This window comes from Pan paniscus, chromosome 11, assembly GCF_029289425.2.
Source record: "Pan paniscus chromosome 11, NHGRI_mPanPan1-v2.0_pri, whole genome shotgun sequence".
NCBI lineage: Eukaryota > Metazoa > Chordata > Mammalia > Primates > Hominidae > Pan > Pan paniscus.
Window position 1 is genome coordinate 26,029,313 of NC_073260.2, and position 14,920 is coordinate 26,044,232.

At 46.7% G+C, this 14,920-nt stretch overlaps 1 protein-coding gene across 8 annotated transcripts in view; it reads left to right on the top strand.

The window, feature by feature from the left end:
• Positions 1 to 3,414: 3,414 nt before the first annotated feature.
• WDR31 (WD repeat domain 31) overlaps positions 3,415 to 14,920 on the top strand; it is a 31,920-nt gene continuing 20,414 nt past the window's right edge. Inside the window, exons 1-4 of one of the 8 annotated variants that reach the window (XM_055117220.2) lie at positions 3,415 to 4,465; positions 5,498 to 6,125; positions 8,247 to 8,399; positions 14,362 to 14,505. In XM_055117220.2, coding sequence (XP_054973195.1) covers positions 14,390 to 14,505 — 116 coding nt within the window. In that variant the 5' untranslated portion in view covers positions 3,415 to 4,465; positions 5,498 to 6,125; positions 8,247 to 8,399; positions 14,362 to 14,389. Of the gene's footprint in view, positions 6,126 to 8,246; positions 8,400 to 14,361; positions 14,506 to 14,920 lie in introns of those variants that run through there. The other 7 variants (XM_055117217.2, XM_055117219.2, XM_014346239.5 and 4 more) reach the window with 7 other exon arrangements.

A 14,920-nucleotide genomic window follows, 5' to 3' on the forward strand; every position in this document is an offset into this window, starting at 1 on the left:
ACCCTGGCTAACACAGTGAAACTCCATCTCTACTAAAAATACAAAAAAAGAAAGAAATTAGCTGGGTGTGGTGGCAGATGCCTGTAGTCCCAGCTCGGGAGGCTGAGGCAGGAGAATGGCGTCAACCCAGGAGGCGGAGCTTGCAGTGAGACGAGATTGCACCACTGCACTCCAGCCTGGGCGATAGAGCGAGACTCCGTCTCAAAAAAAATAAAAAATAAAAATAAAACAAAAAAACCTTCTGTAGAGACCTGAGTCTTTTTATGTTGCCCAGACCAGTCTCAAATTCCTGGCCTCAAGTGATCCTCCCACCTTAACCTCCCAAATTGTTGAGATTACAGGTGTGAGCCACCAGGCCTGGCCTAAACTTTTTTATTTTAATGAACATTTTGGAAAGTCTTTTGGAAAGGACTATTCTTCCCTAGCCTTTACTTTCCCTCAAGCCTGCTCCTCGGTGTCAGGCCCAGCATTTTCTGCCTGCCTGGTGGGGCCCTGGCCTGGCCCAGCCCAGCCCCCTTCTGCCTGGGCCTGTGTCCATTCCTCCTTCCTTCTCAGACACTGATCCAATATCTCTGGTGCCAGGGCTGGAAGTCATCTGACTGGGGTTTGCATGGTTTCCAGGAATAGCAATAAGACTACCAACACTGTGGCTTCTTTTCCTCCTGGGGTGTTTTCACAGTACAGCCAGCTTTAACCGTCACTTTTAAGAGGGATTTGGCAGCCTGCCATGCAGACAAATTCAGATCACATGGGTCCTCTATGATGAAGTCCAAGCCTCCCAATGACAGAGTGCTCTCTGCTCAGGCCAGACTAAACTAGATGAGAACAGCTCTCTTCTCCAGAGGGCTCTTCAGACCAGCCCACGTCACAGGAGGGGTGTTATCAGTCTGGGCAAGTCCAGGAGAGAACAACCAACTCAGGCCATAAAGAGCCAAAAACTAGGATTATATTTAAATAAGGCAGAGCCACAGGCTGCTGTGGTTTGAACATGTCCCCCAAAGTTCATGTGCTGGAAACTGAATTCCCCTTGTAACAGTGTTGAGAGATGGGACCTTTAAGAGGTGATTAGATCATGAGGGCTCTGATCTCGTACACGGATTAATGATGTTATTGTGGGAGTGGGTTCGTGATAGAAGGATAGGTTTGTCCCCTTCCCTCACTACTCCTGCATTCTCACCATGTGATGTCTTCCACCATGTCATAATGCAGCAAGAAGGCTCTCACCAGATGCAGCCTCTCGATCTTGGACTTCCCAGTCTCCAGAACCATGAGCCAAATACATTTCTGTTCATAATAAATTACCCAGTCTGTAGTATTCTGTTACAGCAGCACAAAATGGACTAAGACAAAGGCACTGGTAGTGTAAAGTTGAGGGGATGTGAAGTGAGGAGCCAGGAGAGGTCGATATGAAATTATGTTGCTTATACCCATAGCCTTCTATCATGTCCTAACGGTCTGTCATGACTGTCTTTCCCTTGTAATCTTTGTTCAAAAATATTCAATGGCCATCTACTCTGTGCTAGCCCTACACTGTTCAATACCATAGCCACTAGGCCCATGTGGCTATTTAAATTTAAATTAATTAAAATAAATAACATGTAAAATTCAGTTCTTCAGTTGCACTAGCTACATTTCAAGTGCTCAATAGCTAGTAGGGCTAGTGGCTGACGTATTAGACAATGCAGGTATAGAACATTTCCATAATTGTTGAAAGTTCTGTTGCAGTGCTGTGCCAGACCCTGGGTTAGACACCAACAATACAAGTGTAAATGAGACTCAGTCACTGCCTCTGTTGCTTGCAGTTGAGTGAGAGAGAGAAGTAAATGAAAAGTTATACTATGTGGTGTATAGTGTGGGGGCTTTGGAAGCACAGAAGAAGAATAGTTAACCCAGCCTGGAGAAGGGGAGGAATGGTTAGGGAAGACTTGGGGGCAGAAAGGGAGATGGCCTCTAAGCTGAGGATAAAGTCATATGCTGCATAATAACATTTTGATCAATGATGGACTGCATGTACCTGGTGGTCCCATAAGATTATAACACTGAGGCGGGCGCAGTGGCTCACACCTGTAATCCCAGCACTTTGGGAGGCTGAGGCGGGCGGATCATGAGGTCAGGAGTTCAAGACCAGCCTGATCAACATGGTGAAACCCCGTCTCTACTAAAAATACAAGAATCAGCCAGGACGTGGGGGCACGCACCTGTAATCCCAGCTACTTAGGAGGCTGAGGCAGGAGAATCACTTGAACCAAGGAGGCGGAGGTTGCAGTGAGCCGAGATCGCCCCACTGCACTCCAGCATGGGCAACAGTCACTCACATGGCTGGCATTTGGTGCTAGCTATTGGATGGGCCATGTCTCTGAAACAGACTAGCCTGGTCCTCTTCCCATGCTGGCAGTGTGCCAAGAGGATGGGAGCAGAAACTGCAAGGCCTTTTGAAGCTTAAACTCAGAAGTCCCACGATGTCACTCCTGCTGCATTCTATTGGTCAAAACAAGTTACAAAGCCAGCCTTGATGGGAAGAGCTACAAAGAAGTTGTGGTCATTTTTAATCTATCACACCCTGATGTTGGCCTGAATCCAGGTGGTAGGTAGAGAGAAGATTTTTATTTTTATAATGTTTGGGAGGCAGAATTGAGAAGTCTCGGGGATTGTTCTTGAACGAGGAAGCAAGGGTAAAGTTACAAATGACTCCTAGAACCTAGGCTTGGGTGATTGGTGAATGGTAGTGCCCAGCACTTACAGGGAAAAGAGGGGGAACAGGTTTGAGGGGAAGATGATGTTTCCAGTATGAGTCATGTCAAGAATGAGGTGTCTTTTAAACTGCCAGTTGCAGATGAGCGGGTGGCAGGTGGATATACAGGTCCAGCTCAGGGAGAGGCCTGGCTACAGGTACCAGTTTGGGAGTCTTTCGTGCCTGAAGCCTAAAGCCTCTCTCTCAGAGGGAAAAACATCCCCAGAGCAGGAACATCTTGGGTGCAGAGATCTAGTAACTCACCTCTGTAGCTGCACTGAGCCTAGCCCAGTGTCCCAGGACAAAGCTGTAAGTCTATCCTGGTTGTGGCTTGCCAGGCTGTTGTGGGGGAAAGGGATTAGTCTGTAAGGAGAGCCATTGGCTCTGAACGAAGATCAGAGTTTCAAGTGGCATACGGGTAGATACTTTCTCCTGCCAGAAGGAAATCTCCCAACAATAGGTCACTAGCTTAGAAAGTAATGAGTCCATCATTACAGAGCGAGCATCAACTAGGGCTACAGATACCTCATCAGGGATGCCATGGAGGGGATCCCTTCCCTGGATTGGAAAACAGACCCAATAGCCAGTATGTGGAGGTAAACTTCTCTCACCATTCCCACCCCCTCAAAGGCACGCAATTTTCAGAAACTCCACAAATCTTCGTTGAACGCTGTTTTGCCAGATCAACACTGCAGAGGCACCTACTAGGGTTCAAAATAAATGTTGGGGCCGGGCGCGGAGGCTCATGCCTGTAATCCCAGCACTTTTGGAGGCTGTGGCAGGTGGATCACCTGAGGTCAGGAGTTCGAGACCAGCCTGGCCAACATGATGAAACCCCATCTCTACTAAAAATACAAGAATTAGCCAGGCATGGAGGCGCGCACTTGTAGTCCCAGCTGCTTGGGAGGCTGAGGCAGGAGAATCGCTTGAACCTGGGAGGCAGAGGTTGCAGTGAGCCGAGATCGCGCGACTGCACTTCAGCCTGGACGACAGAGCAAGACTCCATCTTAAAAATAAATAAATAAATGTTGGCTAGGATCCCTGCCATTCATTCATTCAACAAACATTCAACAAGCCCCTACTATATACCAAGCCCCATACTGTGCACCAGGAATACGGAGATGAATAGACTCTAGTCTGGTAGCAATGCGACCGCAGCTGTAAAAACTGTGTTTCTACAACTGTCTTCCCATTTGGATCTCAAGAAGGTACTGAGGGGTCTCTTCTTGCTATGGTACTAGGCTGTAATGGTTCAATGAAAAAAAAAAAACCGAAAGGAATAGAGGAGTGGGGAGCTGGGGGAGTGTCCAAAGGAGGAATTTCTAGTCGAAATCAGGGAAACTCCAAAGAAATACGGCAACACGTATATCTGAGCGACCAATAATTTAAAAGATGACCTTTATTAAGTGCTTTCTCCATAGCTATTACAAAGGTACCCGTTTTCCTTGGATTGTCTAGATTCTTCTGGCAGCGGAGTCCTGGGCACAAGCGTCCTCTCCTCTGGACCTGATCACGAAGAGAGTAGCGCCGGGCGCTCAGTTCCCGTCCCAGCTTTAGGCGAACGGAACTGCGGTTCGGCGGCCTGCGAGGGTGCCCGGAGGCTTTTCTCCAGCACTCCCGCCCTAGCAACGTGCGCCTGCTGCTAGGGGCGGAGGCGCGGGAGGGCTCGGAGGCTGCTCACACCCCCAGGCTCCGCGTTCCCGCCGGCCCCAGCTCCAGCCCCGCAGCCCACCGGTGGGTACTGAGCCTGAGGTGGGAGAAAGGGGCGTAGCGGCAGACTAGGAGCGGGCAACTCTCGCCCTTTGGTCGAAGCGGAGAGCGGTTATGAGGGCCAACCTTGGGCTGGGTGGCGCTAGGTTCCCATCTTCGGGGACTCTTCTCCCCGCTTTCCACATACACATAAAAAATAAGCTTTAGGCCGGGCGCGGTGGCTCACGCCTGGAATCCTAGCACTGTGGGAGGCCGAGGCGGGTGGATTGCCTGAGCTCAGGAGTTCGAGACCATCCTGGGCAACACAGTGAAACCCTGTCTCTACTAAAATACAAAAAATTAGCCGGGAGTGGTGCCGTGCGCCTGTAGTCCCAGCTACTTGGGAAGCTGAAGCAGGAGAACTGCTAGAACCCGGGAGGCGGAGGTTGCAGTGAGCCGAGATCGCGCCACTGCACTCCAGCCTGGGTGACAGAGCGAGACTCGAGACTCCGTCTCTTGAAAACAAAAACAAAAACAAATTAAGCTTTAGTTGTTCATATAATGGGCAGGGAGAGGAGCATTTGCCATCTGAAGCGACAGAAAGGAAAAACTGCACACAAGTCGTCCCCAAAATTTGAGGCAACCGTGAGAGTGGTGGCCTAGAACTGGCTCCCTGTGTGACTCTAGGCAAGACCCTCTTATTCCCTGGGCCTCGGTTTCCCCTATCTGTACCATTAGAGGGTCGAACCAGACCAGCTTCCAGGTGTTTCTACTCATACTTTTCTTTCTTTGAGCATTGTTTTGGCGACTAAAGATGCCTTGGTCTCCCAGAGTGTAAGACAGAAGTGTGCAGAGGGAGATTTGGGGAGACGGAGGGAGATAAGATATCAGCATTTGCATTAACGGGACCAGGGAAATAAGGTCCAGTCCACCCGGCTCTGCCCCTGTGACCTTCAGCAAGTCACAGCCCTCTGAGTCCCAGTTTGTTCATGGAATAGAACAGTTGGATAGGTACTGGTGTATATCAAGGAATATTGCACTGGAGAGTTAAAAGAGAATTCTCTGCTTTCTGTTTAGGGTGGTTTAGAGTGACTACTGGATATCCCAAGGCCTTTGGAAAGCAGATTGGAATAGAAAGAAGTGATGGGATTCAGACTGAGGCCTGGTTCCAACTGGAACCAACAGGGACATCCAGAGCCATAACTGAATCTGTAGATTTTCCCATGTCCTCTCCAGCCTTTCTGGGTCTGGAGCCTGGGATGAAACAGGGTGACTGCTCTCTAAGGGATATGTTGTTGGGCAGGTTAAAAGGGCGCTTATGTTGTTGGGTCCCTAAAAAGTGTACCACTGGGCCGGGCACGGTGGCTCACACCTGTAATCCCAGCATTTTGGGAGGCCAAGCCGGGCGGATCAACTGAGATCGGGAGTTCGAGACCAGCCTGACTAATATGGAGAAATCCCGTCTCTACTAAAAACACAAAATTAGCTGGGCGTGGTGGCAGGCGCCTGTAATCCCAGCTACTCAGGAAGCTGAGGCTGGAGAATCGCTTGAACCTGGGAGGTGGAGGTTGTGGTGAGCTGAGATGGTGCCATTGCACTCCAGCCTGGACAACAAGAGAGAAACTCCATCTCAGAAAAAAAAAAAAAAAATAGCGTACCACCAAGCCGACTCTTCATCTTAGTATTCCATTCACTCATTCAACAGGTATTTATTTGCCTTGCGTTCATTCTCCTAGGCTAAGGTCAAATCATAGATACAAAAATGAACCAGAAATTATACCTCCTCTCAAGTATATTACATGTTCCTAATAAAAATAGTGGAAGATAACTTAGTAGTACTTTTATTTCTTAGTCTACTCATGATAAATTACAACAACGTAGATATAACCCAAATTCATATACTTTGTTCTTGAGACTTTTTAATTGCCTTGCTGTGTAACATAATGAATTCTTGGCTTTATTGGGTCCAATCACTCTGATCAGAGGCCATAATTTGCTTCAGCCTTAATATCCTCTAGATTCATATATCCGTTTGTATGTGTTCTCTGTGTATATTTGTGCATTAATATTTGTGCATTATGAACAGTATTAACAAGGGTGAAAATGCTGCTTCCAGGATGATCACTGTTAATCTTGCAATCATGCTAGTAACCATAATTTATTGTTAACAACTTGCCAGATTGAACCAAAAGCTTTATATGCACCAGCTTTTGTAGAGATGCAGTATAATATGCTGGTCAAGAACAGGGCCTCTGGAGTTGGACTGCCTGGATTCAAGTTTCAGCTCTGCCACTTATTTGCAGTATAAACTTGAGCAAACTATTTGATATCTCTGTGCCTCACTTTTCACATCTGCAAAATGGCCATACAGGTTGAGTATCCCTTATCTGAAATGTTTGGGACCAGAAGTGTTTCAAATTTCAGATTTTAGAATATTTGCATTATATACTTAAGGGTTGAGCATCCCTAATGGAAAACCTGAAATCCAAAATGCTCCAATGTGGCTGGGCACGGTGGCTCATGCCTGTAATCCTAGCACTTTGGGAAGCCTAGGTGGACAGATCACTTGAAGTCAGGAGTTTGAGACCAGCCTGGCCAACATGGTGAAACCCCGTCTCTACTAAAAATACAAAACTTAGCTGGGCATGGTGGCACACACCTGTAATCGCAGCTACTCAGGAGGCTGAGGCAGGAGAATTGCTTGAACCTGGGAGGTGGAGGTTGCAGTGAGCCCAGGTTGCGCCACTGCACTCCAGTCTGGGCAATATAGTAAGAGTCTGTCTAAAAAAAAAAAAAAAAAAATCCAAAATGCTCCAATGAATATTTCCTTCGAATGTCATGTCAGTGCTCAAAAAGTTTTAGATTTTGGATCATTTTGGATTTTGGATTTTTGGATTAGATGCTCAACCTGTAGTAACAGTATCTCAGAGGCTTGTGGAATAGATAAAATGAGTTAATAAATATAAAACATAGAGCAGTTCCTGGTACCTTTTAAGTGCTATTTTTAATCTTCACAGAAGTCAATGATAGAGTTATTATCCTATTTTACACATAGGAAAGTGAGACTTAGAGAGGTTCAGCAACTTGCCCAAGGCCACAGTTGAGCTATAATTCACAACTAGTCCTATCTAATGCAGACACTAATGCATTTAATGAAATGTTGTTCTGACTATTCTGTGCTGCCCTTAATTCTCAGAATAAGCTGCACTGTCAATCAATATTTAGAATTTAATTGAATTCTTAAAATTGAGTTATTAAAATGCAATAAAGCTGTTTATTCTTTGTAGACATTTATAATGGAAATTCTGGACTAGAAGTCAAGAGATTTACTTAGTTATAATTTTGAGCAAATAATATTTCTATCCTTATTCTGCAGATCTTTCAATAAATGGTCTTAGTTATAATTTTGAGCAAATAATATTTCTACCCTTACTCTGCAGATCTTGAAATAAATAAATGGTTTATATATGGTGATTTTGAAAAGCTCTCTCATCTCAAATTCTAGGAGAATTATTTAAAACAGGAGAAATTGCCTTTTTCACAAAAGCAGTAAACTCTGAAATAAGCAGTCAACTCAAGATTTTTGATGAATAGAAGTACTATGTTATGAGCAAAATCAAAATGTTTAACAATGTATTTAAATATATTTTGCATATTTAAAAATAGATATATAATTAACACTATAGTATACTTTCCTGAATTGTGGAAATGTGAGAAAGATAATCTTGGAATTTTGTAAAATATTTCTTTCTTTGTGAGGGAAAACTACACCTAACCATCTCTTTAATAAACAAGGTCTTTATTTACCTTGTAAATCTCTTTTCAGTGCAAACATGCTTAGACAGAGAAGAGATTAACTTCAGTGGCTTCCCACTAATTACAGAGATTAAGAAGTGGCTGCCTGAACTATTTTCCAAAGGATACACATTACAAATTATTGAATAGGGCAGCTAACCAAGAAGATCCTATTGGTTTGGGGGTAAGTAGTTCTAAAAGTTATCTTTTCCTTAGAATGTCCCATGAATATGGTTTACTTGGGAAGTATGGCTCTCTGACTATACCAATCAGTTTTGAGCAGAGCTAATCCATTTATAGCATCTGCAATTTCCAGTGACCTAGATCTATGAATGGCATCTGTCATTGGTTTGATGACAATGTTGAAAAATAGGTTAGGCTGGCAGATAAGAAGCCCTGCACCCTCTATCTGTAAACAATACCACATCCCAAACTTTTTGAAAACTATCCTGAATTTTGCCTCTCAGCACATCTTGTGGCCTCTTATAGAAAATCCTGGAATATCTGAAGTGGAAGGGACCTTAGATTTGCCACTTCACAAGTATTTTTGTTGTACAGTACTGTGCAAGCCACTTGGGGTACAAAGATGAATAATGAGAGACCTTCTCTCATTATACACATAGTCTACTAAAAATCATTTCGTATAGTGTCCTAATTTTCTAGCTGGGGAGGCTGAGGCCAGAGTGGGGAATGGAGCTACTCAAGGACACATAATGGGATGAGGCAGGGCTGGGGTAGATCCTAGGCCTCTTGATGCCACTCACATTGTTTCCATTGCATTGTGCTTTTCTGTATTGGTTACCTATTCTCGTCAGGAAGTCAATTCTAGCAATTTCTCAAAATGTAGGCTGAAATTCTTCTGGAAAACTCCATTTTTTTAATGCTAATGGTATGAATGAGAATATTAAGTTGGTGCGTTTTAGCTGCTGTTCCCTTCTGTAAACAGTTCTTCCTGTAGACAGTTCTTCCTAGAATTAGGTTGGTCATGCCCATAAGAAACTTATTTCCTAGAACTTTTAGGCAGAACCTCAGAAGAAATGGGGACTGGGTGCTCCCACTGCCCCCCATACTTCCCTCAGCTATCTGATATCACAGCCAGTCGCAGGGGACACATGACATGGAGTAGTTGAGACTGGTCCTTCGTTAGGTTCCTTCGGTCCCAGCAAATGTTCATGCTGGTCACATCTTCAGGTTTCTCTTTTTTTCAGTTTCACCAGCAACTGGTATAGGACCTACACAAATAAGGTGCTTAGGAGGTGTTCCCTGAATGAGTGGAGGAGCACCTTTGAATGCATAATTCATTCTCTTTCTTTTCAGTTCTAGCCTCGTTAGTTGAGGGGGATGATACAAGTAAATCTGGAAAATGTTTCATTATTCTTTTAATTCTAATATATAATCCAATATTAACATTATTTAAATTCTAAGTCACTGGCTCTCAAACTTTTTGGTCTCAGAACTTCTTTTCACTCCTCAAAATTAAGAACCCCCAAAGAGGTTTTGTTTATGTAGGTTATAGATTGGGTTCGAATCCTGCTCTGCTACCATCATTTGACATTAAAACTGAGATTGAATGCCACATGCAGGGTTTTTTAAATTTAAAAATAAATAAATGAGGCCAGGTGCGGTGGCTCATGCCTGTAATCCTAGCACTTTGGGAAGTCAAGGTGGGTGGATCACCTGAGGTCAGGGGTTTGAGACTAGCCTTGCCAAAAAATGGTGAAACCCTGTCTCTACTAAAAATACAAAAAAAAAAAAAAAAAAAAAAGCCTGATGTAGTGGCCCATGCCTGTAGTCCCAGCTACTCGGGAGGCTGAGACAGGAGAATCGCTTGAACCCAGGAGACGGAGGTTGCAGTGGGCTGAGATCACGCCATTGCACTCCAGCCTGGGTGACAAGAGTGAAACTCCGTCTCAAAAAAATAAAATAAATAAGTAAATTAATTAATTTTAAAAAACAAATTTTAAAGACATTTACTTATTAATTTTGAAATAGCAATAAACCTATTGCATATTAACATAAAACATCATTTTATGAAAAATATACTTTCCAAAACCAAAATATTTAATTAGAAGAAGTGGTATCGCTTTATGTTTTTGCAAATTTCTAATGTTTGCCTTAAAAAGGAGACAATTGGACTCTGATATCTGCTTCTGCATTCAGTCTATTATAAGCTATTGTTTATGTTGAGGTATTAAAAGAAAAGAAGGCCCCACTTTGGGAGGCCAAGGCACGTGGATTGCTTGAGCCCAGGAGTTGGCGAAACCCCATCTCTACAAAAAACACAGAAAAATTAGCTGGGCATGATGGTGCAAGCCTGTAGTCCCAGCTCCCTGGGAGGCTGAAGTGGGAGGATCACCTAAGCCTAGGAGGTTGAGGGTACAGTGAGATCACACCACTGCACTCCAGCCTGGGTGATAGAGTGAGACCCTGTCTCAAAAAAAAAGAAAGGAGAAGGAGAAGGAAAAAGAAAGAAAGAAGAAGGAGAAGGAGGAGAAGGAAGAAGGAAGAAGGAGGAGAGGAAAGGAGAGGAAGGAAGGGAGGGAGGGAGCGAAGGGCCTCACTGAGAGATGTGGTTGGAAAACGGAAGTCCTCCCAAACTCCCTGAAAGGCTCTCAGGAATCCCCCATGTTCCATGGATCACACTTTAAGAACTGCTAGTCTAGGTCATTACCTACATTGTCTCATTTAGTGGCATTATTTCTAGCATCTCAGAACATCTATTTCATGATTCTGGCACACTGAGAGGTGCCATAGTGAAATTATTAAAAAAAAAAATCCAACAACCAAGGAAGGTTATAACCTTTTAGAATAACTGAGGCTTTTCTTTTTCAAGAAGCTTCAGTAGTGTAAATTATTTTTTTATTTTTGATTACATCTTCTTAGTATTTATTTTATTGTGGCAGAGTACACATAACATAAAATTTATGATTAGTGACATTTAGTATATAGAGACATTGTTGTGCAACCATCATCACTATCTAGTTCTAGAACATTTTCATCACTCCAAAAGGAAACTCTGCCTCTTTGTTTGTTTGTGTTGCTATAAAAAAATAACTGAGGCTAAGTAGTTTATAAAGAAAAGCAGTTTATTTGGCTCACGGTTCTGCAGGCTGTATGAAATGTGTGACGCAGGCTTCTGTTTCTGGTGAGGGCTCAGGAAGCTTCCACCGTGGCAGTAGGCAAAGGAGAGCAGGCATCCCTTGGCAAGAGAGGAAGGAACCAGGTGAGGAGGGAGGTGCCAGGCTTTTTTAAAACAATTCGTTCTTGTGGGAACTAATAGAGTGAGAACTCACTAATTACCAGGGAGATGTCACCAAGTATTCATGAGGGGTCTGGTCACATGACCGAAACACCTCCAACTAAGCCCTACCTCCAACATTGGGGATCAAATTTCAACATGAGATTTGGAGGGTACACATATCCAAACTATATCTAGCCTATTAAGATACTCTGTATTACATTCTATCTGTATCTATTAAGTAGTCACTCCCCAGTCTCTTCCTTATTCCAGCTCTTGCCAACCACTAATCTGCTTTTTGTCTCTATAGATTTGCCAACTACGGATATTTCACATACATAGAATATGAACTGTGTAGCCTTTCGTGTCTGGCTTCTTTTGCTTAGCATGATGTTCTCAAGATTCACCCATGTTGTAGTATGTACGAGTACTTCATTCCTTTTAATGGCCGAGTAATATTTCATTGTGTGGATTGACCACATGATGTTTCTCCACTCATCTGTTGATGAATATTTGAGTTGTTTTCACTTTTTGGCTGCTGTGAACAGTGCTGCTGTGAACATTTGTGCACAAATTTTTTTTTTAAATTAATTAATTTTTTTTTTAATTGATCATTCTTGGGTGTTTCTCACAGAGGGGGCTTTGGCAGGGTCATAGGACAATAGTGGAGGGAAGGTCAGCAGATAAACAAGTGAACAAAGGTCTCTGGTTTTCCTAGACAGAGGACCCTGCGGCCTTCCGCAGCTTTTGTGTCCCTGGGTACTTGAGATTAGGGAGTGGTGATGACTCTTAATGAGCATGCTGCCTTCAAGCATCTGTTTAACAAAGCACATCTTGCACCGCCCTTAATCCGTTTAACCCTGAGTGGACACAGCACATGTTTCAGAGAGCACAGGGTTGGGGGTAAGGTCACAGATCAACAGGATCCCAAGGCAGAAGAATTTTTCTTAGTACAGAACAAAATGAAAAGTCTCCCATGTCTACTTCTTTCTACACAGACACAGCAACCATCCGATTTCTCAATCTTTTCCCCACCTTTCCCCCCTTTCTATTCGACAAAGCCGCCATTGTCATCCTGGCCCGTTCTCAATGAGCTGTTGGGCACACCTCCCAGACGGGGTGGTGGCCGGGCAGAGGGGCTCCTCACTTCCCAGTAGGGGCGGCCGGGCAGAGGTGCCCCTCACCTCCCGGATGGGGCGGCTGGCCGGGCAGGGGGCTGACCCCCCACCTCCCTCCCAGACGGGGCGGCTGGCCGGGCAGAGGGGCTCCTCACTTCCCAGTAGGGGTGGCCGGGCAGAGGCGCCCCTCACCTCCCGGATGGGGCGGCTGGCCGGGTGGGGGGCTGACCCCCCCACCTCCCTCCCGGACGGGGCGGCTGGCCGGGCGGGGGGCTGACCCCCCCACCTCCCTCCTGGACAGGGCGGCTGGCCGGGCCCGGGGCTGACCCCCCCACCTCTCTCCCGGACGGGGCGGCTGGCCGGGCGGGGGGCTGACCCCCCCACCTCCCTCCCGGACGGGGCGGCTGGCCGGGCGGGGGGCTCCTCACTTCCCAGTAGGGGCGGCCGGGCAGAGGCGCCCCTCACCTCCTGGACGGGGCGGCTGGCCAGTTGGGGGGCTGACCCCCCCACCTCCCTCCCGGATGGGGCGGCTGGCCTGGCGGGGGGCTGACCCCCCCCACCTCCCTCCCAGACGGGGTGGCTGCCGGGCGGAGACGCTCCTCACTTCCCAGACGGGGTGGCTGCCGGGCAGAGAGGCTCCTCACTTCTCATATGGGGCGGCTGCCGGGCGGAGGGTCTCCTCACTTCTCAGACGGGGCGGCCGGGCAGAGACGCTCCTCACCTCCCAGACGGGGTGGCGGCCGGGCAGAGGCGCTCCTCACATCCCAGACGGGGCGGCGGGGCAGAGGCGCTCCCCACATCCCAGACGATGGGCGGCCGGGCAGAGACGCTCCTCACTTCCTAGATGTGATGGCGGCCGGGAAGAGGTGCTCCTCACTTCCCAGATGGGATGGCGGCTGGGCAGAGACGCTCCTCACTTTCCAGACTGGGCAGCCAGGCAGAGGGGCTCCTCACATCCCAGACGATGGACGGCCAGGCAGAGAGGCTCCTCACTTCCCAGACGGGGTGGCGGCCGGGCAGAGGCTGCAATCTCAGCACTTTGGGAGGCCAAGGCAGGCGGCTGGGAGGTGGAGGTTGTAGCGAGCCGAGATCCCGCCACTGCACTCCAGCCTGGGCGCCATTGAGCACTGAGTGAACCAGACTCCGTCTGCAATCCCGGCACCTTGGGAGGCCGAGGCTGGCAGATCACTCGCGGTTAGGAGCTGGAGACCAGCCCGGCCAACACAGGGAAACCCCGTCTCCACCAAAAAAATACGAAAACCAGTCAGGCGTGGCGGCGCGCGCCTGCAATTGCAGGCACTCCGCAGGCTGAGGCAGGAGAATGAGGCAGGGAGGCTGCAGTGAGCCGAGATGGCAGCAGTACAGTCCAGCTTTGGCTCGGCATGAGAGGGAGACCGTGGAAAGAGAGGGAGAGGGAGACCATGGGGAGAGGGAGACCATGGGGCGAGGGAGAGGGAGAGGGAGAGGGAGAGGGAGCAGGAGCACTCGATAGATCTTGTGCACAAATTTTTGTGTGAACATCTGTTTCTGTGTTTTTGGCCTTAAACCCAGGATTAGAATGGCTGGACCGTATGGCAATTCTGTGTTTTACTTATTACAGGACTTCTTAGTCTTTTTTAAAATCAGTTTTGTTTTTGTGTATCTGCAACCTCAGGGCTGTAAGTGTGAAGCAGGGTGAGGAGGAAAAGCAAAAGCATACAATTAATTAGTCTAAAAAAGGATTTATTTTCAACATCATACTATTGTGCCTAACAAAATTAACAACATGTATTCTTCTTTTTATTAAACAGGGAACACAACTTCCAGCAGCCACAAGGGATGCTGCTACTCAGGTGCCAACTGAAACAAGCTCCTCCACAGAAGGTTTCGTTTAGGTTTTGTGTTGTGATGGGGAAACAGCAAAGCAAACTCAAACACAGCACTTATAAATACGGGTACTGCAATCCTCCCCTGGGAGCCCAGGTTTTATCATGCCCCATTAAAACTCTCCACTAAAGAAAGAGAAGGCCCAGGGCGAATATTGATGGCCTTCCCTGAATAGTTGGCCTTCCCTGAATAGTTTAGTGTGTTTTCTTTTGGATAAGAAACAGTCAGGGCTGGGTGTGCTGTCTCACACCTGTAATCCCAGCGCTTTGGGAGCCCAAGGGGGACAGATTGCTTGAGCTCAGTAGTTTGAGACCAGCCTTGGCAACATGGCGAAACCCCATCTCTACAAAAAATACAAAAATTAGCTGGGCATAATGGCATGAGCCTGTAGTCCCAGCTACTTGGGAGGCTGAGGTGGGAGGATTGCTTGAGCCCAGGAAGTCAAGGCTGCAGTGAGCCATGTGCGCCACTGCACTCCAGTCT